A 23392-nucleotide genomic window follows, 5' to 3' on the forward strand; every position below is an offset into this window, starting at 1 on the left:
TTTTACTCTCCAATCAAGAAAGATTTCCCAGCACAGTAAAAAGATAGTGCCCATTATGTAATTGTTACAATCACCAGACAAGCTCCCTTCTAACAACCAATTCAGAACAAAGCGTTGCTTTGCCTACATGCTGCTGTGCGGCGCTTTGATAGGGCTGCCGCACATAACAGTAGTGACTGTCAATCTGCCTAAGGCCACTGTCATTCCCAGTTGGTGTGATGGTGATATTCACTGGTGCCTGAGTAGCTCTGAGACTACTCTGAACCGCTGTTCACACCTCTGAACTGATGATGCTGCAGCCTCAATGCTCAGGGCGTATTTACACTGATCCCTGGTCTACATACTTCCCTTGAATACGGAGCCAAATCAGATGAGGCCTTTAGATGAGGTGGCAGGATGCCCGAGCCACGGCACAGTGTGGACATGAAGCCTGCCCTTGGTTTGTTACCTGCCATATGGCTTTCCCAATCAGTGCTCTCTCTGCTGGTGCAGATCCAATAGAGAGGTGGGGAGAAATACTGTGTGTGTGTGTGTGTGTGTGTGTGTGCGTGTGTGTGTGCGTGTGTGTGTGCGTGTGCGTGTGCGCGTGCGTGCGCGTGTGTGTGTGTGTGTGAGATCCTTCTAAAGGAGCATTTCAGGTCTCTGAATTAACCGACTATATCTTCCCTTCATGCTCCACTAGCTAAATGTCAGGAGGACAGCAAAATGTCCAGCAGCCATTACGTTTACTGGGGGGGGAGCAAAATAACCAGAACATACAGTATGATCGAGTAGACCTGCTGCACCTTATGGCTAGATGAACATAGATACATTAATATTAAAACAGATTTGTTGATTTAACTTCATAGTTATTGTTGGTGCACCTTAAAGATATGGCCCTGCTTTTTAAGGGATGCAGGCTTGACCGGTTAAACAGTAATAATATGCTTTGTTTCATGTATACAGCCCCAATTTTTCAGTTTTATTCTTGATTTATCTTTTGGTTCAGTCATGTTTAGTGAGGACGCTCAACATATGTTAACGGTATGGGCATGGTTTTGGCTTTAAAATGAAATGGTGGCTCAAAATGTGCATTCACAAGCAGATACGATAACCCTGACTACGGGGCAGGAGGTTGCATTTGGAGAGAGATTACATAGAGATTACATTTATTTACTTGTTTTTGCAACTTGTAAACAAGGCCAGATTTGCCCTCGTTGTGACTTTTGTCAGGATTATCTAAGAGGGAGCTTTATTCAAGGCTGTTAAAGTAAGATTATGTTCACAGTTTTGTTTAAAAAATGTTTCTTTTTTTTGCTCAATGTATGTGAACATTTTGAAGGAGTGTATTTATATGTCTCCAAAACAAAAACAGGAGGTCTAATATGTTCATTCCACTACATCAGATACCTGATGTTCTCCGCAAATAAGTGTAAAAAATATCCATTTATACATCAGTACAGCATCAGCAACCAACCAAAAACGGTTGGAAAATATCAACATATTAGACATCGACATAAATCCAACAGGATTTTTAAATGGTAAAAAAATAAAATAAAATCCTACAGTCTGCATTATTAATGTTGTTCAATTTATTATGATGTAAACCAGATACAAGCAACAAATCCGCACATCTGATGACCTGAAGTCAGGAGATATTTGTCACATTTGCCTCATAAATCACTCGCATGAATAACTGTCAATTCAAGTCAGTTGTCTGTTCATTGAATGTCCATTCTGTGCACGATTTAAACAGCAGTTTAATACAGATTTCCTGCTGAGCCTGCCTTGTTCATGGATGTGATTGTATCTGAATGATGTGTTTTCTTTCAGAGCAGCGGGGAGCTGTGCAGGCTGATGGTGTTGCTTTGTGCTGCAGTGCAGTGTTGAGCTCGCCTCAGTGTGTGTATGCTTCCTCACAGTATTGTAAGAGTTGCCTTTAGGGGGCGCTCTGATCCACAGCGTAATCAGTTTTATGGATTACTCCAGATTCTGTATCACTTGTTGTCTCTGTCTCAGCAGTGGTGTCGTTTTGATCCTGTGAGATTCCACTGGAACTGGTTCTTGTGATAGTCATAGTACAGTAGTTTGTTTTAAATTTCAACCCCAGGTTTTTAGCTAGATCCTTTGACTATAGACCCAGAAAGCGAACGTCTCCGTCCCTTTTTGTCGCAATGCCTCCTATTGATCCATAGAGGGTGCTATGGGACTGCTGTTTTTTGCTGCTGGATGTTTCTTTCCTTTTCAATTGATCTTCTTTGACGACCAGCCATAATCTCTTTCACGTGGTTAAAGGGACAGAATTATGATGCTTTGATCCACTGGAAATCACAAAAATCGTGTTCATCCATATTGTCGAAGCCCAAATACAGCAAGGGCTTTCTTGCTCATCCCGTCATCTCATTTTGGCTGATAGTGACTAAGGCTGCTACTAAAATAACTCTGCTATAAGCCACAGTTGATGGTGCAGAGGATGGCACAGGCTTGCAGAATACTGTAACTCACTGTAGGCTGTGGATCTCTGCCAGCAAACACACTGGAGACTCTCTGTATTAGAAACGTTGAGGTGGATTCGACATAAGTAGCACAGTAAAAAAAAACAGCAGCACAGTTGGCTTCATCTCTACATAAGCTGCTGCTGCTGCTGCTGATGATGCGAGAATATGACTGATGCAAAGCAATAAACTGCGTTATTGTCTTTCCTGTCATTATGACTAACGATGATCTAATGAAGTGTTTGTCTGAGAAATATTCTCCGGACCTTTATGTCCCTGTGACCTGTTCTCGGTGAGGACTAAATTAGAGCAGGAAATGAGAGTATTGTCCCAAGAGTTTCACCTGTGCTGTGGGTGTGAATTAGTCTAATACTGACACTGACTTTTAAAAATAACTGGCAAGAAAGTCCAGCCCAAACACTGTGGCTTCTCATTTGTTGACACACTCTTGACCTACTCTACTGTACACGCTCTTTACTGTCCACCTACATCCAGCAAACCATTTCTGTTTGAGTATCAAATGGAGACATGTCACTGAAGCTGGCCACACTTCATCGGTTAGATGACTGACTGTCTGTGTTGCATGGTGAGGTTACGTACAGTACGCCTCCGTGAGTGGAATAGGCTGCCTCTCCCGTCTCTTTTCGCTGTGGTGAGTTTGTGTGATGGTGCGTGTGCGTCTGTGTGTGGCTCTGTCGTGTCCCGTCCACTGTTTTTAGAGGAGCAGTGGAGCAGTTAATGTGCTGGCGGGTGCTGGCCGTCACACTGAAGAAAGCTTGGGCAATAGCTGTGTGTTTCTCTCTCCCCCCAGGTCCACACAACCTGTCCCTTTGTGTCCCGGGCAGGACCACCCCAGGGACAGTCTTTCTACACTGGGTGAACTCAGAACACAAAAATTGGGTTGTACTGTACATGGGTTTTAAGATTCATCCCAGTGGTTTTGCATACAGGCTTTATTCTAACAGAAACTGTATATAATGATTATTTTATTTGACATTACAGCACGTTAAGAGCAGAATTTCACCACAGGGCTCCCATTTGAGACCTACCGATAAACTTTTTCTTGATTTCTTCTTTTCTTGTTTAAATCACAGTTTTATCCCTCAAATTAAGAAAATATTAAGTTTTTAACAACTAAAATTCCATGACAACTGACCAAATAAAAAATATTAAGGATAGTAAATAGTAAAGATTATGTAATATGATTGGAAAACGTTCTGGCAGGTGGTTGCTTGCAAAATGTTTGAAAAGGAACAGGAGGAAAATGAAACCTGTGCCTCAATCAGACTTTGCATTTTGTAAACTGATGATGTTGATGTTTTAGATCAGTGCTTCTTTTCTCATATGGACTCACTTCTTGAATTGAATGAACTGAATCTAACCTAAAGTTCTGAACAGTGAAATATACTGGACTGATGATAGATTTGCTTATTGGATGTTGATGGTTGCTGAGGCAAATGTCAGTTTATGGGCATTAATTGAAAATTCAAGGATGTTTACACTTATTGTCCAGACATATTTTGGATTACCTTCCAAAGTAAGCCATATGTTTTTAAAGACAGATCATCCTTCGACGGATCCATGACCCGTAGTTAACGTTGAGTCTTGGCGCGCTCGTGCGCCTTCACATGAGACCACAGGCCGATGGCCGAGCTGCAAACACGAGGACATTGGTGACACGGAAAACTACCAGGCGCAGCAATACGCTCCTTCCGTCTCCTTCGTTTTTCCTTTAGCTCCTCCACCCTGGAGTACTCGAACTCATCTACCACTTTACTGCAAAGTGCATGCCAAGTCGCTCTGTCTGAAGGTAGACTTTCGAAGTTGTCTGGCTGAATCTGGCACCTTTTAAGCGTCTCTTTGAGTTGGTCTTTGTATTGTTTCAAAGGCCTACCGACGAGTCGAGTGCCCTGTTCAAGTTCACTGAAGAGTAACATGCGTGGTATCCGCGTCTCCTCCATCCGCACCGTGTGCCTGGCCCAGCGCAGGTGCGCCTCCATAACAAGGGCTTCAATACCACGAGTTCGACACCTTTCTAGCACTTCGGTGTTTGTCACTTGGTCTTTCCAACTGATCCCCGCAATGCAGCGTAGGCACCTCATGTGAAAACTGTTCAGTTGTCTGATCTGTTTACGGTACATCGTCCAGGTTTCGCAGTTGTACAGCAACACTGGGACTACCGCCGCCTTGTATACTGCCAACTTTGTGGACAGATGCACGTCCCTGGCCATATGTAAGCCATATGTTTTTAAAGACAGATTAGGATAGAATATTAGATTGACTACTTATTGGTTTCCATTAAGTTCTATATGGAGCTGTAACATCCATCCCCCTTAGTGTAACTTCCATCATACATTAATCTGTCAGTTCTGAATCTTGTCCTTTTTGGTGCATCTAAAGAATTTTTTAGAATCGACTATCAAAAAGCCCTCCATCAAAAGGTTTTTGAACCATGCTGTTTTCATAAAGTGTCACTCTGATTATACTTAAACCTTCAGAGATGCACTGAGGTTGTCAGTATGTAATGGGTGTGGGACTTTCTCTTCTCTGTAAGGTTTATCAGCCCCAAATGATCCCATAGCTATAAGTGTTTCCACTGCCTGTGTTAAAATCCAGTGTAAAGCTGCTCATCCGTTAGCTCAGCAAGAGTGTAGCTTAACAAGACCAATCTAGTTGGCTAGACAAAAACCTCCTTATTACCAGAGCAGTCACTCCTGCTGGTGATTCATTTAGACACATTCCCCAGAGGTTCAATATTGTGATGGATCTCTTGCCACGGAGCTGTCAGCTTGACAGTATTTGTGTTTGTTTGTGTCATAGCTGGGCCACATGAGCAAGTGATTTGTGTAGTAGCATTGCAGGCAGAAGGCAATATCACCAGTGCTATTCATTAGTATGCTGCAGTATGGATATAGAAAGAGCTGCTATCAGATGAGGGAAACCCTTTGCTGGACAGCAAAGAAAAACAGAGCTATGAACACATCTCTGTAAGCACATTGCTATGGGCAGGAAGCATTAGCAGATAAGGAGGGGAATTTATGTGGAATGGCTGAAGAAGATGGTAACAATCTTAAGTATGTAACATCATTTTGCTGTTAAATAAGAAAGCAACAGCTAACCTTTCTTACCCTGATTTCATTCCAGTTAGAAGATATTTCATTTGAAAAAGATCTGATAATTGCTCTAAGAACAGGAAAAGACATTATAGACTGAGATATTAGGATAGCGAGCAATAATATCCTGACTGTTTCTGTGCATTTTCTATTTGGCTCCTTTAAAGTAACGACTGGAAGGCGACAAAATAAGCCATAAATAAAGATGTGGCTGCAGAATTCTCCAATAGCAGCCATTCACCAGGTGTGTGTGTGTGTGTGTGTGTGTGTGTGTGTGTGTGTGTGTGTGTGTGTGTGTGTGTGTGTGTGTGTGTGTGTGTGTGTGTGTGTGTGTGTGTGTGTGTGTGTGTGGGTGTGGGTGTGGGTGTGTGGTAACACATGTGATGGCATGTGTGTGGACTGTGTGTGTGTGTGTGTTGTAACACATGTGATGGCATGTGTGTGGACTGTGTGTGTGTGCATGTTTGTTTGTCTACCGTATCACTGTGAACTGTATGTGTGATGTATAGTGAGCCGGGCAAAGAGAGATGTTAAAGGATCTTTTCTGCCTGCGTCAGCAGTTTTGCAGGGAGGAGAAAGGAGGGAGGGGAGTAGAGGGGAGGGAAGGGAGATAGCAAGAGCATGAGAGAGGCAGAGCAATACCAGTAAACAGGTGCCGACTCCATTAGCACCTCTTTTCCTATGCACCTCTTCCTCTTTGCATTCATATCCACACTGTACATAAGCTCTGGACACACGCCTGTTTAACACTGTAATACACATGTGCATGTATTTATTCCATCCTTTTTTTTGCGTACAAAACTGAAACAGGCGATAAGGGGAAAGAAAGCAAGTCACCAGAAAAAGAAGTCAATCAAGCAAAGCTTTTGATGATGCTACTGTATCACAGTAAACAATAGACGGAGAAGGAGGGATATGGAACAGCAATTTATTGCTCCCAGCCTCACTCTGATATACACAAGCTCACTGCACCAACATCCTTGCATGGGTACCAATCCTGTCTGCTGCAGCGCCTGAACCGTAGAGCGGGAGGAGGGAGCAGAGAGAGAGAGAAAGAGAGAGAGAAAGAGAGAGGGGGAGAGTAAACGAGTAAGAGGCAGCTTTTTTTCCTCATGCATGTTTTAGATTTTTTTTCATTCCCTCTGGTATCCCGGTGTGTGTGTGTGTGTGTGAGTGACGGTGTGATTGGCTGCGGTGATGACGGGTTCCCTGTGCAGCCTTGCAATCCTACACAGATGGACACACAGCAGGACTATGAGATACTGAGAAATTAAATACAGGAAAAGGAAACAAAATCAATGCAATGTGAGGAGGCAGAGCTGACTTTGATTTAAAGCTGCTCGAGCTATTTCTCAACTGACTGTCAGTTCATCCCTTTTTAATCTTTGTTGATTGTGGGGGGGGGGGGGGTCGAAGCAGTTTCCCAGCATGTTGAAGCAGTGAACACCACAGAGAATGTAGAGAAGGAACAAGTGAGAAAAGGAAGGAAAAACCTGTTTGTTCACTGTTATTTACCCCCTTTTCTTCGGCACAGGGAAGGAGGGAGATCAGAGTGGAAAGCAGGAGAAAAAAATTGAACGAGGGAAGTGAGAGACCAGGAGAGTGTGCAAGCATCGAGGGGAGAGAGAGAGAGAGTGAGAGGGAGAGAGCGGCGCTGCAGTAGCATCCCACAGCAGACGGCTGAGGACTGCCGGTGTGTGTGTGTGACTGCACTGCTGAAGAGGAGGAGGAGGAGGAGGCAGAGGGTGAGCACGCTCGCAGACTCTGCAGGGCCATAGAGGAGCACACAGCAGCAGCAGGAGCAGCGCTAGTGTTGGCCCGCACCAGGTAGAAGTCCCAGTGCCGCCGCCGCCGCCCCGCAGACCGCCGCCATAAAGATCTGGACGCGCCAACGCCACCCGGACCCCCGCCACCAACGCCATGGCACAAGCGGCCAAACATCTCCGCAAGAACAAGGATTTAGAAGCCCAGTTAGAGGCGGAAAAGAAAGAGAAGGAGGAGGAGAGGGCCAAAAAAAGGAGTCGCTCACGGGATAAAAAGCGCAAGGTACTGGGGACTATTCACAGGTGGGGTAGTCAGGGGTGGGGAGGGGAGGGGAGGGGAGGGGGGAGAGGCTGGATGGAGAGGGGGGCAGGAAGGTTGAGACGCCCCCCCCTTCTTTCTCTGTCATGCTCTGCTGTGGTCAGGGCTGCCGGGGCACACATGGAAACCCAGTCATGAGCGTGTTTCTACTGTGTGTACACATTCTCCCCTGGCACACTTGTATGTCCTGTGCATACAGACATGGGGAAACGGTACAACGCACTGCATGCCTTCCTACTCCTCTTGACTGCTTTTTACCTGCTTTATTGACTGTCCTGTCCAAGCCGTCTGATAAGGCAGTGTAGTACTCTACCTCTCACTGTGTCTCTGTCCCTCTTCACATTTCTCGTCTCGTGCTCTCTCTCTCTCTCTCTCTCTCTCTCTCTCTCTCTCTCTCTCTCTCTCTCTCTCTCTCTCTTTCTTTCTCTGCTCTTTGTTTTCACACTGCAGTACGGTGTTAATGAGCAAAAATTTCACCACAGCACTAATCTTTCATTAGGACAGTGCTTGCTTGTTTCTGCAACAAACCGCTCTCTTCTCCTGTCCGTTGTTGTTTTTTTTCTTTACCTTCTGTGTGGCATTGTAATGACTGCAGAGCAATACCTGCAGGCTTCTGTCTGACTGACTGAGAAGTACCAGGCAGAGCTGGAACAACTGGCAAGGTTCGTTGTATGCAATAAATCTCCGCCACCCGCTGACTGCAGGGACATATCATCCAGTCTACTTTATTCCTCCGGCCGCTCGTCGCATTTCACTCAAACTCATTAATGAAAATGAGTCATCCGCAGATTGTGTATTGGTGACAAATTGGTCCTCGGTAACAGAGTCCAGCCGCCCTGTGAGCCTGCTCTGTGCCATGCTGGCTGTAAACCAATCTGATGCTGATGCAGTAGAGACAGTGTTATGGACAGAAACACAGTACAGCCTCCACTTTCCCATAGAGGGGAGGCAGAGCTGTAGGGCCGGTGTAGGGATTAGGTTTTCCTTCTTTACGATGATGAGGTTGTTGGGTGTATTTGAACAAAATGGAAAAAAAAAATGAAGGAGCACGAAGAGAGGGAAAGGTGGTATGACTCAGATACCTGTCAGTGGGGGGTTTACACCTCAGTCACATCCAGTCCTTCCATCAGAGACACACATGGCACCACTCAGTCTGCCACGACCGACGTGAGCCAATGACTCCTGAGTTGAGGGTTCTTTCTGGTCAGATCTTTTGCTTAAAGAATCAGAGAGTGATGACTGTGTGCATGTGTGTTATGCATGTGTGTAAGTGCGGAGATGAGGGTCCAAGATGGGAAAAACCTGCAGCTCTAACAGTATGGATGAGATTTCTGGTGAGGGTGCTAACGCAGTCCAACTTTGACGGAAAGTGTATGGTTTCAGAGGATCCCATATCACTTACGTAACCATGCAGCTTGAGTCTTTCAAATAAGCTTCCTGACTCCCCTCCAGCTCCCCCCCCCTCCCAGTCGCTCTTCCTTTTTTAACACCGGCTTATAGCCATTCCCGGTTTCTGGAGCAGATGTTAACACTGGGGGAATTCTCTCGCCTTTTCTCTCTTTGTTTCCTCTGTGACGCCTGCAGTTACGGATTGAAATTCCGCCGTCTGCAATTCATAAATTAACCGACTGTGTGTCCTCACATTGTTCAATTGTTAACAAACCACCGTCGTGGTTCAGCTGTATCCTTGTTTGCCACTCTACACCTGATGTTTGGAAGTCCCATCCTTTGCATCCACCTCCACTGTAGAAGTGTCATGATCCTCGCAGTGCAAGCAAGGTCAGCACTTTAGCTGTGGCACAATCATCTCTTTTCTTTATTTTAGAGCATTTACCGGTCATGCATACTCACCAAGTTTATCATTTTGATGCCAGTAAAGCAGAGTCTTGTGCACATGCTTCAGTTTTCTTTCTCTCTACTGTGATTTCAGTCAATTATCCTGCACTACTTGTGTGTTTTGAGTCATCATATGAAAAATCACTGAGTTTCTTACATTGATCTTTACTGGTTTTTGTGCACTGAAGTGTTACAATCATTTATCGTTACTAAGGTATTTTTAGTCTCAACAGGAGGAAGCTCTAAAAGGGTGGCAGTTGGTCTTTTGGTCCAGTTGGGTCTAATGAGCAAAACAGCCTTTCGGGGATGCTAGCTGGGCTTTTAGCGTCAAAAGCCTTATTTATTTTTTAGCAAAGCATTTTCATTTATCCCTTAAAGCCATAACCTGATTTGCCACCCATTTATTTATTCATTTCATTGTTTTACTCCCACTGTTTGTGTCTAATGTATGTTGGTGTTTTACATGCTTATTCCATCCCTGTGGGAACACAGTCCCGTGTGCAGTGATGAACGTCCAGAATCATAAAACTAACAATTCGTCATCAAAGGGTGAAAGTGCCATTTTAATTGGCTTCATGGTGTAGTGGCATTATGCAGCGCAGGTCAGTTGCTGAGCAGTGGATAATGTTGTCCTCAAATTACTTTTATTGATGAGTTTGCTCCTCTTGAAAAATGAGCATTGTCAGGATGTGAACAAAGCCCTATTGTCCCAGTCAGCACCTATTTTCACCTCATTCTGCGTGCGCGTTTGTGTCTACATCTGAGGATGCTTTAATGTGAAGTGGTTTACCTGGTGACAGTGGCCCTGACGTTGGAGGGAGTGCTCTGCTGTATTATTTGTCTCATATCAGCACAGATAAAAAGGAGGAAAAATGTATCTCGTGCAATTTTAATTTTAGGCTGTTTATTAGATTTTAAGGTCTATTCCAAGGTCATGGGAATCACCTGGATTTTACTGTATTAATGAACAGTCATTTTGAAGACTGAAGATAACACTCTGAGGCCGCATTGTTTTGTTTGTTCAATCTTAGTAATGTTATTTTGGCCCTTGCATTCATGAACATATTGGTGGCTTAGTTTTGGAAGCAGGGGAATAAAAGCTTTTTTTTTTTTTCCATTTGCAGTTATTTTTTTATCATTTTTCATTATGTTGATCTGCTATTAAAATAATGTAGAAAGACGAGTATCACTGCGACCGGAAAACAGTGTGCTCTATGGTATTATTAGACTCTTTTCTCTTGTTTTGCAGTCTGTTGGAATATCATGGCATGTATACAAAGATTCAGTTCAGTAAAATTAAAGTTTCATATCTAATTTTAATTTCCAAACTAAATTTGTCTTCTAAATTGGTAATAAGAGGCTTGAAAGCATTTCTTTATGACTTTTTTACCATCTGCATCCTCCTGTTAGTAATTGTTTTAGTACTACAGGATGTGATCATTATTGGTCTCCCCTCAGGGTGTTGAACAAATCTAGTGGTACCATTCAGGATGTACGTTATTTCTGTATGCAGTAATATGGAATATATTGATAATAATAACAATTTCTCAGTGGTGTCATTTTCCTTTTGCTCATTTGGTTGGAGCATGAATGAGTTTTCTATTTTAGTGAGTGCTCGTATAAATTCATCAGATGTTTTTATTTCCTCTCCAATTTTTGTGTTTTTTTTACCAACCAACAGCTTATTTAGTTTACTTGCATACATTAAGACTGCAAATATTTATGTTTTTACAGCTGCAACCAGTGAGTTTTTGGCATTTTTACTTTAAATATGCTTGATCCAAACTGTTTCTGATTGATTTTTGGTTGATCAGCTAATTAGGAACAAATATTGTGATTTGGGCTGAAGAATTTGGGGAGATCAATACGATGGTTCTGACAGACATTTATTTCTGATATGCAATATATATTTTCAGTTCAAGTCAAGCTTCAGTATTGACTGTAATAGTTTTCTAATGTGATGGAGCGTTACAACACGAGTGCGACTTTCACACAGGAAGAAAAGGCATGAATTTATAAAAGACACCGACAAGAACAGTTCCTGGATCAGATGCACTGCGTATGTCCTAAGCTGCACCCTTTGCAATTTGCAAATTTCCATTTTGTTTTAAAATCAATGAATTGTTCAGCCCTAATTGCGATCCACAGCATCAGCATGTGAATGTAAATCTGAAGCCGTTTTGTCTGCCAGTAAATAAAACACTATAGCACATTGGAACAAAAGCTGCTTCTTCCAAGCAAAAGTAAAAAAAACAAAAAAAACAAGTTCCACCGTCTATTGACTAAATATGTGTAATGTTGTAGATCTACAGCTAATGTTGGTTGTCATTGTCAGGTAATGTGACAAAATCTTAAAATTTCTGTTGATTAATTGTTATACTGGTCTATAAAACTATAAACAACACTGTTAAAATGCCTGTGAGTCCAAGGTGATTATCAGATTTTTTTGTCAGACCAATTGTCTAATAACAATAATTGTTTCATTTTCAACAATGTAACACAAAAAGCTCATTTTCACATTTGGGAAGATGACACTATCAAATATTTGTTAATTTTTTTAATGACTTGAACGATGAAACGGTCATCAAAAGATTAATTCTCTGACTAAACGAATTATTGTTGTAGCTCTATAATACTGTATTAATGGATGTATCTCAAGATAATTAGAACAATAGGCGACCATGTATCAGTCTGTGCTTGATGTTACTTAAAGGTCAGCGTTAGTGTTTATAGGGCTTTTGGCTGGTGATGCTCCTGAAGTGCAGAGAGGCGTTGTGGCAGCTGAGAAGTGAGCCATCAGTGGTGCTGCTGCTCAGACTCATCAATACATTAAGTCTGCACTATGGCTCCGTTGTTGCTGTATATTGTCTGGCACTCTGTTGGCTGCAAATGTGTAGCGGCCCTTCAGGCATCTTAGGGGTGAAAATCGGCTGCATCGACTCTGTCAAAAAGCAACGCCTGGGCAGGATTGTGCAGCTGATATGGCTGCCGGAGAACGCTGCGATGTTGAAAGTACTGTCTCGGTGCTCCATCCTCAATCTCCATCTTCATATGAAACAGAAGCAGCAGCAGCAGCAGTAGATCAGCATTCCAGCCTTGTCTCTGTCTGCCCTCCAAAATCTCTTACCCTCCCTGCCTCCACAGGAAGCCGAGCCTTCACTGAGGTTAATGTGTCGATGTCTGAGACTGATTGGTACTGTGGTGCTGTCTAGGTGTTGATGCTGTGTTTTTGTGTGTATGACTGTGTGTGTGTTTGAGTGTGTGTTCGGGTTTGGTGCAGTGGATTAGGGTGCTGCAGCAGTGACTAAGCCCATCAGAGCCAACTGTAGCGCCTGTCTGCTGATCTGCCCTGCTTACCTGTATCCTCATCAAAGTGATTTAAAAAAATATTACCCAACATGTAATTTGAGCTATTGGGTTTTTTTTTTAAAGGGAGATTTTTGAAAAATTGAAAAGTCATTTCTGTCATGTCAGCTGTTTGGAGCCAGAAAATCTCAGTTTGAAGTCGGGGGAGAACAACGTCAGTGTCTGAGTGCGATGGCGTATGACACCTGTCAGCCGAGGTGCACCAAATACTGTCTGAGGCTTCTTTGAAACCATGTAGCGTGCATCAAATCGAATGTGCTGTTGAGAGTATTTTAAAGAAAGCGTTCATTCCGTTTCTAGCAAAAAATGAGGTGGGAAAGTCGATACAACTCAAGCTGCCGAGCTATGACTTGGTCAAGAGCAATAACTACTACTTGGAGTCTCTGACTGTTGCTCTAAACTAAAGATGTGACCTCAGAAAATCTCAGCTCTTGTCAAAGAAATAGCTCAAGTCAATCTCCTATGAAACTCTTTACATGTTGTATTAACACTTAAAAACAATAAATGCACAAATTAATGAGCTGAGATTTTGTTAGCTTTTGACAGTCTGATGCTTCCTGTTTCCTGCCTTTGTGCTAAGCTAATTGCTCCGCCAAGAAACACAGTGAAGTTATGCCACCATTGGTTTGTCTGTCTGTCTGTTCAGAACCTTACTCAAAAATGGAATAATGGACTTGGATAAAATTTTCAGGGAAGGTCAGAAATGACACAAGGACCGAGTGATTAGATTTTGGCAGTGATACGGCTTATAGTCTGGATCCACAGATTAGCTAAAGATTTCCTCATCACAGTGACAGAGACGGAGGACTGCACTCTCTGAGGGCTTTTGTTGTTGGTAAATGTACTTTCTGAAATGTCAAACTAGTCCTCTAAATTCCCCTACCAACATTTACTTTCTGTTGCTGAGAGAGAAGTTAAAGGGTTTCATTTTCCCTCCTCTGCTGTTGGGGTTTTCTGGATTGATTCTATACCTCACCCAGTATCTTATAAGAAACACTGAACTAATACTGGGTTGGGTCTCCTTTTGCCCTCAAAGCCGTCAGTGGTCTTCATGGATTTATTACAGATTCTGATCCATGGTGACATGATTGCATCTCAAAATTTTTGCAGATTTGTCAGCTGCACATTCTTGATGCAAATGTCTTGTCCTACCACATCTCAGATGGATTCAAGTCTGATAACTGGGAGGCCACTGAAGAACACTGAGCCCATAGTTCTGGTCACAAAAACAGTTTGGTGCAAGTATTGCTCTGCGGCATGGTGCATTATTAGGGAATATGAATGAACTGTGTCTATAAAGGAATGCACATGGTCACCAATGATACGCTGTGGCATTTCAGAAATGATTGATTGATCTTAAGGTGCTAAATGTGCAAAGAAAACATTACAGTGATACCAGCAGCAGCATGAACTCTTGACACAAGGCAGGTTGGGTCCGTGGATTCATGTTTTTGAAGTCAAATTCTGATACTATCATATGTAGCCTCTGCAGAAAGTAAGATTCATCAGGCCAGCTGCATTTTTAAATAGTCCTCAGCTGTCCAGTTGGTGACTCTGTGCCCAGTGCAAACTCACATTTCTGTTCATAGTCAGCATAGTGGAATGCATGATGTGCCTTCTCAGATACTTTTCTGTCCTTTCTCCTCTGACCTCTCTGATCAACAAGGTGTTTCCAGCTGAAGAACTGCTGCTCACTGGATGTTTTTGGTTTTTCGCACCATTCTGAGATTCTGTTGTGGAAATGCCAGGAGAACAATAATTTAGAACCAATGAAACCAGACAATCATTTCAATCACACCATGGTCGAAATAACACAGATTATATTTTCCCCATTCTGATATTTGCTGTGAGTGTTAATTGAAGCTCCTGATATGTATCTTGCATGATTTTATGCGCTGTGCTCTTGCGATATAAATGTTTTTTTTACATGAATAAACAGGTATGCGGATGCTCAATGAGTGTAGATGTGTTAGACTTAAATGTACAGCAACAGATTTTTTGGGTTGGTTGGAAGCAGTGGAGACAAATTGTCAACACATTATTGACTTCATTGACTTTGTCGCCTTTTAAATTGAACTCCGCTGCCTATTTGTACATCCAAAAGTTATGGTAGCTGCATTTGTGGTTGGTTTTCTACCTGTCAGTCAAACCTAATTTTAACATTCAGTCTCCTTTAGTTGTGTGGTCTCAGCCAGATGCTGAGTGAAATATCTGGCTCTTTAACTTCTTTATGCTCAACCAGTTTGCCTTTAGCTGTGTCAGTCTCCTGATTGGTGCTGAGGGAAATCGCGCTTGCTGTGTCCAAAAACGTTGCTATTAGTCAGTGAGAGTGAAACGGTGAAGTTGGGGGCTGGAAAACTAAACAGTGAGGAGAGACTATATGAAGCTGTAAAGATGGGCGTAGCTGCAGAACCAGGTAATAATTTGCTCACCTATCTATTGTCTATTATAGTCAGGGACGGCTGGTATAAATGGGCTAACAGGGCTAAGCCCTCCCAGGCCAACACACAAAAGATGAGAAAATTATTTTTCAAATACCTTACAACAGATTGTTTTAAGTTTAGGTGAAAACAAAGGTAGCAACAGTACCAATCAGTCAAAAGAAAAACATAGAATATCTCTAAATGGGCATATTTTTTATAGCCCCAGCAGATACAGTCCGTTTTCATTCATTTCATTCTTGTAAGTGATTGACAGGTGTCATGTCCCGCCCCCGTGATTTACTGATCATTTGGGCTAACTTCAGGCAGCCCACAGATCACTGACTTTTGACCAATAGCAGCGAGTTAACACAGCGGTGGCTTTCATTCATTTCGTTCTTGTAAGTGATTGAAAGGTGTCATGTCCCGCCCCCGTGATTTACTGATCATTTGGGCTAACTTCGGTCAGCCCACAGGCCTTTGACGCTACAAGAAAAGGTTAAGCTATACGTTAGCATGAACGAGGTGAATTATTTGCTTTCATGTCCATTTTCCTCAATGTCTTTGGAGGAAAAGCTGGAAGTCAGGAGACTGGGATCACATCGGCCGTCGATGTGAGCTTCTTTTCAAATAAGGTAGGCCCATGTTGACCTGTTAAAGGACTGTGACACCTTGTTTTTGCTGAGGTCATCTGTTGTACTGAAGGCGTGTTTTGCACTACATGTCGCCAAACAGTTGTAATGAGACAGTTGCAGCAGGCTATCTGTGGGCAGTCGTTGCAGTTGGAACACGTTTTGTAGTGGTGTGTGTGTGTGTGAGTGAGAGAGTGTTGATGTAGAGCACTAAAAAAGTATAGTGTACCTGTAATTGATGTAACTGTGTGTATCATAGGTGATGTTGCTTTTGCAGCTGTGTTAACCATTTAATCGGTATTATGCATTTGTTAGCCCACCCAACAAATTTCACCACCAGCCGCCACTGATTATAGTATAGGCAATAGATAGAAGAACCACAAAAGATAGAGCTCAAAAAAGTCTTCTGAACAAGGTGGCAGCCTGTTGCCTCATAAGACATAATGAATATTCACCAGTTCAACCCACCAGCAGTTGACTCATGTTGCTTCTTTTTGCTCAAGCTTCACTCGTGTCTGTGCACGTTAATGAATCCCATATTATACGTTGGTGTGTGTGTGGCTGAAGCCCAGGTGGCCTTGTGGAACCCCTCAGACGGATGACTCAGCAGGCCGAGTTGGGGCATTCACTCATGTTGATGGAACTTGGGCCTGAGCCTCTGTGAGTCCAGCTCTTGGCTCTACAGTAAGTGCTGCTGGGGCAGGGTGGCTGCGAGCTGCAGCCTACTCTCCTTTAATTAAAGGAGGGGAATGGAAGCTACACGCGAGGCCAATTCAGCCAATGCACTCCCTTCTCCTCCCTCCTCCTTCTCCCTTCACCAGGGCAGTGGCAGCCCTTTATTTATGAGCTCGCAGACACTGAGTGATTTTTAAAGGAGATGCCCCAGCACACCCATTCAGGTTCATTAGAGAGGAAAACTCCCCCGCTCAAACTGTGGCATCTATTCTTTGTTAAAAAAGGAGAATGAAATAAACACGAGCAAAATAACATCAAGCATCCAGAAGGCACTCCCTCTCTGCAGGAAGTCGGCTTCCCCAAAACTCCAAAGGCTGAGGATATTTTTGAAATGTTGATGAGCGATCAGGATGTCTCACTGTGTTGTCGGTTTCATCCTCACTGCAGTGATTCTTTCTTTCGTTTTAAGAGCAAAGCCACAACCATCCGCACCTGCTTATTACACGTTATTGTCTGTGTAATAAACGGCAGCATGATGCATGATTTTGATAAGCCTCATAAGCCCGGGAGACAGACCATTTATTGGTGTGTTTGCTGGCTGACGATTGTGGATGAAGCTGAACTGACACCTGGGACTGCAGTGCTTTCAGAATAGCGTTTCGTGTGAACCTCTCAGAATCATGAGTAGCACATCTGTGCTTGCCTGCCTTCCCACAACATGCAAAATGATGTCATTTTTGACAGGGTCTTCCTTAGATTCTACTCCCCTCCCCTCCTCGCTTCATCTTCCTCTCCATCTCTCTCCTTGGCCGATTGCGCTAATCTCTTCTCCCAATTGTTATTCTGATAGTGCAGCTGTTACGTAACTGCCTGAAACAAGAATTGAGAGATCAGGGTTATTGAAATGGATCGTCATCATGCCCAAATAAAAGAGCGAGAGGAAGAGAAGCAGGGAAAAAAAATGAGGCGATATCTTCAGAGAGGAATTTGATAGGTCATTGCTGGACTGCTTGTTGTAGAATGAAAAAGGACGGCTTTTGGTGTCCGTTACCCAACCTGAGCTGTTTCCCTTTAAGCTCCTGAGGAGGGGAGAGGAAAGGACAGGAGGTGGGATAGGGAGCTTAGTGCGGTTTGATATCCAGGTACTCTGAGTCCTGCCTTGATATCCTCAGACTCTGCAGCATCTTGTGGACTGATATCTATAGGAGCCTCTGCAATGTGCAGCCTACCATTTACTGTATTGATCGGCTCTACTTTGCCCTGTGAGGAAAAGATTTCATTCGTCCTGTGTGTTCAGCTTTTAAACAATTGCCCATACAACATGTAGGTGTTTGTTGCAATTTGATGCATCTCCATCCGCGAGATGAAGTGTAAATTTGACATTGAGGTTCACCAGAGGACAAATAATACTGACATTTCCTCTCACGTCTTAGTGAGATTCTTAGTTTTTATAAACTATCTGTACAATTTCTGGATGGATTTCCATTTAAAGGTGCTGCTTCCGAGAAAATTCGTGCAAGACTAATGACCATTCAGTTGTATTTAATGTTTAGTGCTAGTCCACCATGCTAGCGTGCTAAGGAAACATGGTTAGCGTTGTAAATATTGCACATCTTCATTTTGAGCATGGTGGTGTTACTGTTTAGCTCAAAGCACTGGTGCAAGTTTGAGTGTTTGTGTGTTGGAAGGCGAGTCTAGGCCATTGTAGGACGGAGATGTGTGGGAGGCACCTTATGTGTTGGTGATTGTGAGTGTTTGGTGTGAAGGAATATAGCCCAGGGGTAGAGCCATAGAAGAGGAGAGTGAAAGCAAAAAGGAGTGAAATATCAGAGGAGTGCGGGTGACCCCAGGGTGACTCTGCGCCCTTTTCCTCTGTATTGGATGACTGGTGTCTTATTTACCTGATTGATATGATGATTCTTTTTTTTCTGTCTACCGGAGGGAAGAGGAATAATTCAATTCAAAACCCAGCAGTACAGTAGGTCATTACGGCAGCATAGCTTCCTGGCTGTAATTCTCAGTTCCAGCTCTCGGAGTGCGGACAATAGAGAATGTCTGATTCATTTATTGTGATGGGCAGGAGAAGATTGAGTCCATGATTAGAATTTTCAGACTGAATTAAACCTGTGTAGTCAAAAGTGACACCCAGAGTATAGTATACAGTCTATATGTTTCAGAAGCTTAGTAGCGGCTTTTAAGACAGGGGATTCAGATGTGGCTTTCATGACTTTGAGTCCCTTTGGAGTAACAGATGATGGCAGTAAGAGACCAGACCTCGCTTGGTGCTTTGGAGTATCACTGTGTGCTCCCTTATGACAAATCTTACTTAGCGGAGTGCAGATTTCTTGAGTCATCTAATCCTCGTGTCAAGTGTCCTCACAGTGTTGTAGCATCATGGACCTGTTATTAAAAGCTTAGCCATTTGTAAACCTCTTCATCTGAATCCCCTAGAGGGAAAGGTGGTGTCACTTTGATTTGATGCTCCTCGCTCCTCATCCCACCCAGCGTGCACAGAGAGGCTCCGCTCTCCAGGAGGATGACCAATAAATCAGGTATCAGTTAGAGGACAAAAACATGGCACAGAGCAACCTTTGTTCATCCATTCCTGTGTTGAAATCATCTGCAGCAGCAAGAGGAAACTGCTATTTAATTGCCTTGGATGTAAAAATATATTGCTTCTTTGCCAAGTTTGTGACTAACAATTCTTTTAGTGAGCAATTATTCTGGCAGCGCTGTTTTCACACCACAACAGTCAGTGTAGAAGCACAGACAGTCTTTTCTGCAAGTGTGTCATGTGTTTTCACTAATTATATTCAGTAGCTGTTGTAAAGTGTAGTAAGATTTGTTGGTGTTAAAATGCTAGAAGAATGGTGGAGCTTTTTCACACTAAACATCAGTAGAATATTTTTGGATCAGTCACAGTAGAATTTAGTGTTGGGCTCAAACAGTTGGCTCGGTTTTGGATGAAAGATTGGAAAATACCCAGAGAAGGCATCACAGATCTCTCATTATATGACAAAATGTTGCCTCACATAGTCATATATGCATGTATTTTGGTTAGTTCACACATATCAATCTTTGAGAATGAGTTTTCTCAGTCTTGACCTTGAAAACAGCAGCAAACAAGGGATCGGTTTGAAATCCATAGTTCTGTTCCTCTGCTATGCAGGTAAATAGAATTTCACTTGTGGCATTTAAAGCCTTGAAAATGACATTTGTTTCTATAAACAATGTCTCACTTACTGTGGATATTCTGTAAGCCTGACTGTGGACACGTTGTGACAATGTGACTGCAACGACCAAAGAAAGAGAAATATCTAAAGACGCCACGTCTGTTCAGTAGCAGTTTCCGATTCTCCTCAGAAGATACCCTCAACCACTAATCAAATGCAGATTTAAGTTTCCATTCTTTCAGGTTCAATATACAGAATAAGTTCCCTTAAACATTGATATATTCATGTTGCAATACCACTTAATCGGCTCCATCTGTTAAAACTATGTAATGTGACAGAAAGCCCAAAACAGCTCCTGAGTTGACCTTGGTGTGGATGTTTTTATACATTAGTTTCTGAGAGAGTATGTGTCTTTGGTAGGCTTTAGCTCCAATCATAGCTGCTCACAGCAGGGTTTCTGTTTTATTTCGAGTGACAGGGATATTTTTTAATAACAGAAATGAAATTTTAAAGTAGAATTTGTCTGTTGTATTGATGTGGAGACAGAAATTGCAGAGGTGCAGATGCTACAACCCAGGCAAATAAAACTGGATTTATCCACCTGGCTATATAAGATTTTTTTTTTTTGGTAAACATGTTGCAATCAAATTACAATTGCTTACAGGGATCAGGCAGATTTGGGCAGGCGTGTTGCTGTATTGTCAAAGACAGGATGCTGCCACAGGTATGAGATATGAGCCTCTTTGGTGGTGAAGCATGTCAATCAGTTCAGTGATGTTTGAATTACAGTGAGGAATTAATCTCTGGAACATTTCACCGTGTTTAACGCCTTCCAGTCTTACTATAAACAGACGTTTTTGCTCTGTGTGTGTCTCTCTTTGCTTGTTCGTGTGCCTCCGTATGAGCTCATATGTTCATTGAATAGAGGCACGTGGGTTGTCTTGTGGCGCAGGATTTACTAGCTCGCTGCGAGGATAGTGGTGTCACCCAGCATCTAATTGGCTGACCCCAGAGATTTTTCTTGAGCAGATGCAGAGCCAGGTGCCCACCTCCTTCCCTTCCTCCCTCCCCGCCAGAGTATATTCCTTCATCCCTCCCATAATCAATTCTGCTGCTTCAATACAGACTACAACTCCTTCCCTCTTCCCCTCTTTCTGCCGCAGTTACTTGCAGCACATTGCAACACTGCAAGATCATAGATTCGATTCTTCGCACCTCCCTCTCTTCCCTCTTCCAGTCTCTGAGTTTGCGCTAAACACTATGGATCCACATTTAGAGAGAGAGAAACGAGAGAGATTAAGTGAGCAACAGCGAGAGGAACGAGAGGGGTGGTGGAGCATCAGTCACTTTTACTGTTACAGCAGCATAATGTTTTCAATAGGCAGGAAAATGGGGATGTAGTGTAGGTAGATGCCAAATAGTCAACTTCCACTGCACACATTTGTAAAACGTTTGATCTTGTAAACAGACATTTGTCCGTATAATGTTTCAGCTGCATTTCCCACCCTCTATGTATTAAATCAGTTTGGATCGAAGAGGAGGGGGTCATTCCTTGGGGATAGCAGCGGTATCGGCTCAGGATGAGGGAGGATCTGCGTGTATGCAGCAGCTTTACAAGGTCAACCGCACCTCACACTCGATCACATGTAAGCACACATGTATATAGACTTGGCACACACACATCCTACTGTCAGCCAGCCCTTAGTCAGCACAGTGTCGACTGCTCCGTCACAGGGTTGGATGTCGCCACCTAGTGTTGATGCAGAGGAGCTTCTGATCATGATGGGAAAACTGACATCATCTCAGCTGCTCTCGTGTGTGTTCTGGTGTCTTTCTTCCAACCAGATACTCCACTTTCCGGACTCCTACTTAATCTTTCTCAACAACAACACCCATCTTCCGTAGTAACAATCTGAATATATCTTGATCTTTTAGGAGACTTTTTCAAGCGTCATTTTTTTGTTTGTGAAAGAAATCTTTTTCCAAAGGGTTGAAAAGTTCAATTATTGATGAGTGAAAGGAAATCAATATGATACTTTGTCTACAGTGTGTGTGTATGTGAGAGTGTGTGACCCTGCTGAACGCCAACAGCTGGCCGAGGGATGGCTCTAATGATCCCTGTCAGAAACACATTGCTTTAAATGTAGCCTACACACTGTCAGTGCAGTCTCTTTTACACACATCCATACTTTAAATCCATCTTAGCCATGGGTGGATCTGGTCACCACATCTGGCCACTGTGTCCTCTTTGCTTTCTATCTTCTACAGCCCAGTTTAGTCAGAGTGCCACAAAGACACTGATGGAAGCACAGAGAATTTCCGACCTGTCTTTTAGGTGAATTATTCATTTTTATCGATGGCTACACTTAAATCCTGACGACTCTGCATTTGGCTTCTCTCATTATGTCCTCATCTCTTTTTCTGCCCCTTTTCCCGTCCACTCATGCGCCTGCACTTCCCCCCTTTTCTTCCTCGCTCTGACGACCATTCTTCCTTTTCACCGTTTTCCCTGCTGCCTCCCTGCAGAGTCTAAGTGAAGGAGAATATATAGTGGAGCTCAAGGCAGTGCGGGATAGTTAGCTTGGTGGTAATGGAGAAAATGTTTGTCAGAGCATAGAGCACTGTGACTTTGGCCTCAGCGTCCCTCAGGCACAGACCTTTAATTGCTTATATACTGGTGGAATGCTTCTGCATCTGACGCAAATGTGTATGTGTGCAAGTCAGAGAGTATTTATATGTGTGCCTTTTGTGGCTCTCTCTTTGTGTGACCATATTGTAGCCTCTGGGTGTGACTAAAATAACTCCTGGATCAATATAATGCCCGGTTTCCTTTCTCTTCTTATAAAAGAAAATCTGTGACACATGTATAGCGGATAATAGTGCTGGAGTCCCTGCACTCCTAAATGTAGATTGCGTAGTAGATTTTGCGCCTAAACTTGTTCTCAGTTATGTAATAGTTTGATGAAACTGTCACGGAATATAAAGCTCACAGAGCTCATGTCTGTATCTCTTGATCAAACATGATGAGTGTCTTTGTAAGCTTTGGTAAGGGTTAAGATGTGTAGACACAGTCTGGTGTTACAGCTGTACGCTCTTCACTGCACATGCTTTGTGTAAACACACGCGTACACACATTTTAGTCTGTATTTAAAAAGGAAGAGCATTCCTGCTTCAAGCTGAAATCATCAGCTGGTGGACAGGAAATGAATCATTTTTAATCGGTTAACTAAATAATTTTGTCCTTTAAGAAATTAGAATATTCTTGACAGTATTACAAAGTGAACTGAATATCTTTGACTCTGGGTCTGTTGTTTGGATGAATTAGGACATAAAAATACATCACCTTGTTTTCAGAGAGCATGATGTCAATATTTTTTTTTAAATTTTTTGGTCAATAATCAGCTGATCACAGAAATATAAAATCATTGCATCCTTAGTCCTGTTAATACATTTCAGTTAAATGCTCCATCTCGGTAATCTTTCTGTATCCTGAAGAGAACATGACATTAGTTAAATTTTGCATTCATTATTAATAAATATGAATACTTTATGAAAATTTCCTCAGCTCAACCATTTTATTTTTTGCGAGTGGAATAACTCTCACAATTTAAAATATAAAGA

General features: G+C 42.8%; 1 protein-coding gene across 14 annotated transcripts in view; it reads left to right on the plus strand.

The window, feature by feature from the left end:
* Positions 1-7079: 7079 nt before the first annotated feature.
* ank1a (ankyrin 1, erythrocytic a) overlaps positions 7080-23392 on the plus strand; it is a 94066-nt gene continuing 77753 nt past the window's right edge. For 3 of the 14 annotated variants that reach the window (XM_022212538.2, XM_022212539.2, XM_051950431.1), the window contains exon 1: positions 7122-7633. In XM_022212538.2, the coding sequence (XP_022068230.1) occupies positions 7508-7633 (126 nt within the window). In that variant the 5' untranslated portion in view covers positions 7122-7507. Of the gene's footprint in view, positions 7634-23392 lie in introns of all 14 variants that reach the window. The other 11 variants (XM_022212525.2, XM_022212527.2, XM_022212528.2 and 8 more) reach the window with 6 other exon arrangements.

The sequence above is a fragment of the Acanthochromis polyacanthus genome, chromosome 7, assembly GCF_021347895.1.
Source record: "Acanthochromis polyacanthus isolate Apoly-LR-REF ecotype Palm Island chromosome 7, KAUST_Apoly_ChrSc, whole genome shotgun sequence".
Classification (NCBI taxonomy): domain Eukaryota; kingdom Metazoa; phylum Chordata; class Actinopteri; family Pomacentridae; genus Acanthochromis; species Acanthochromis polyacanthus.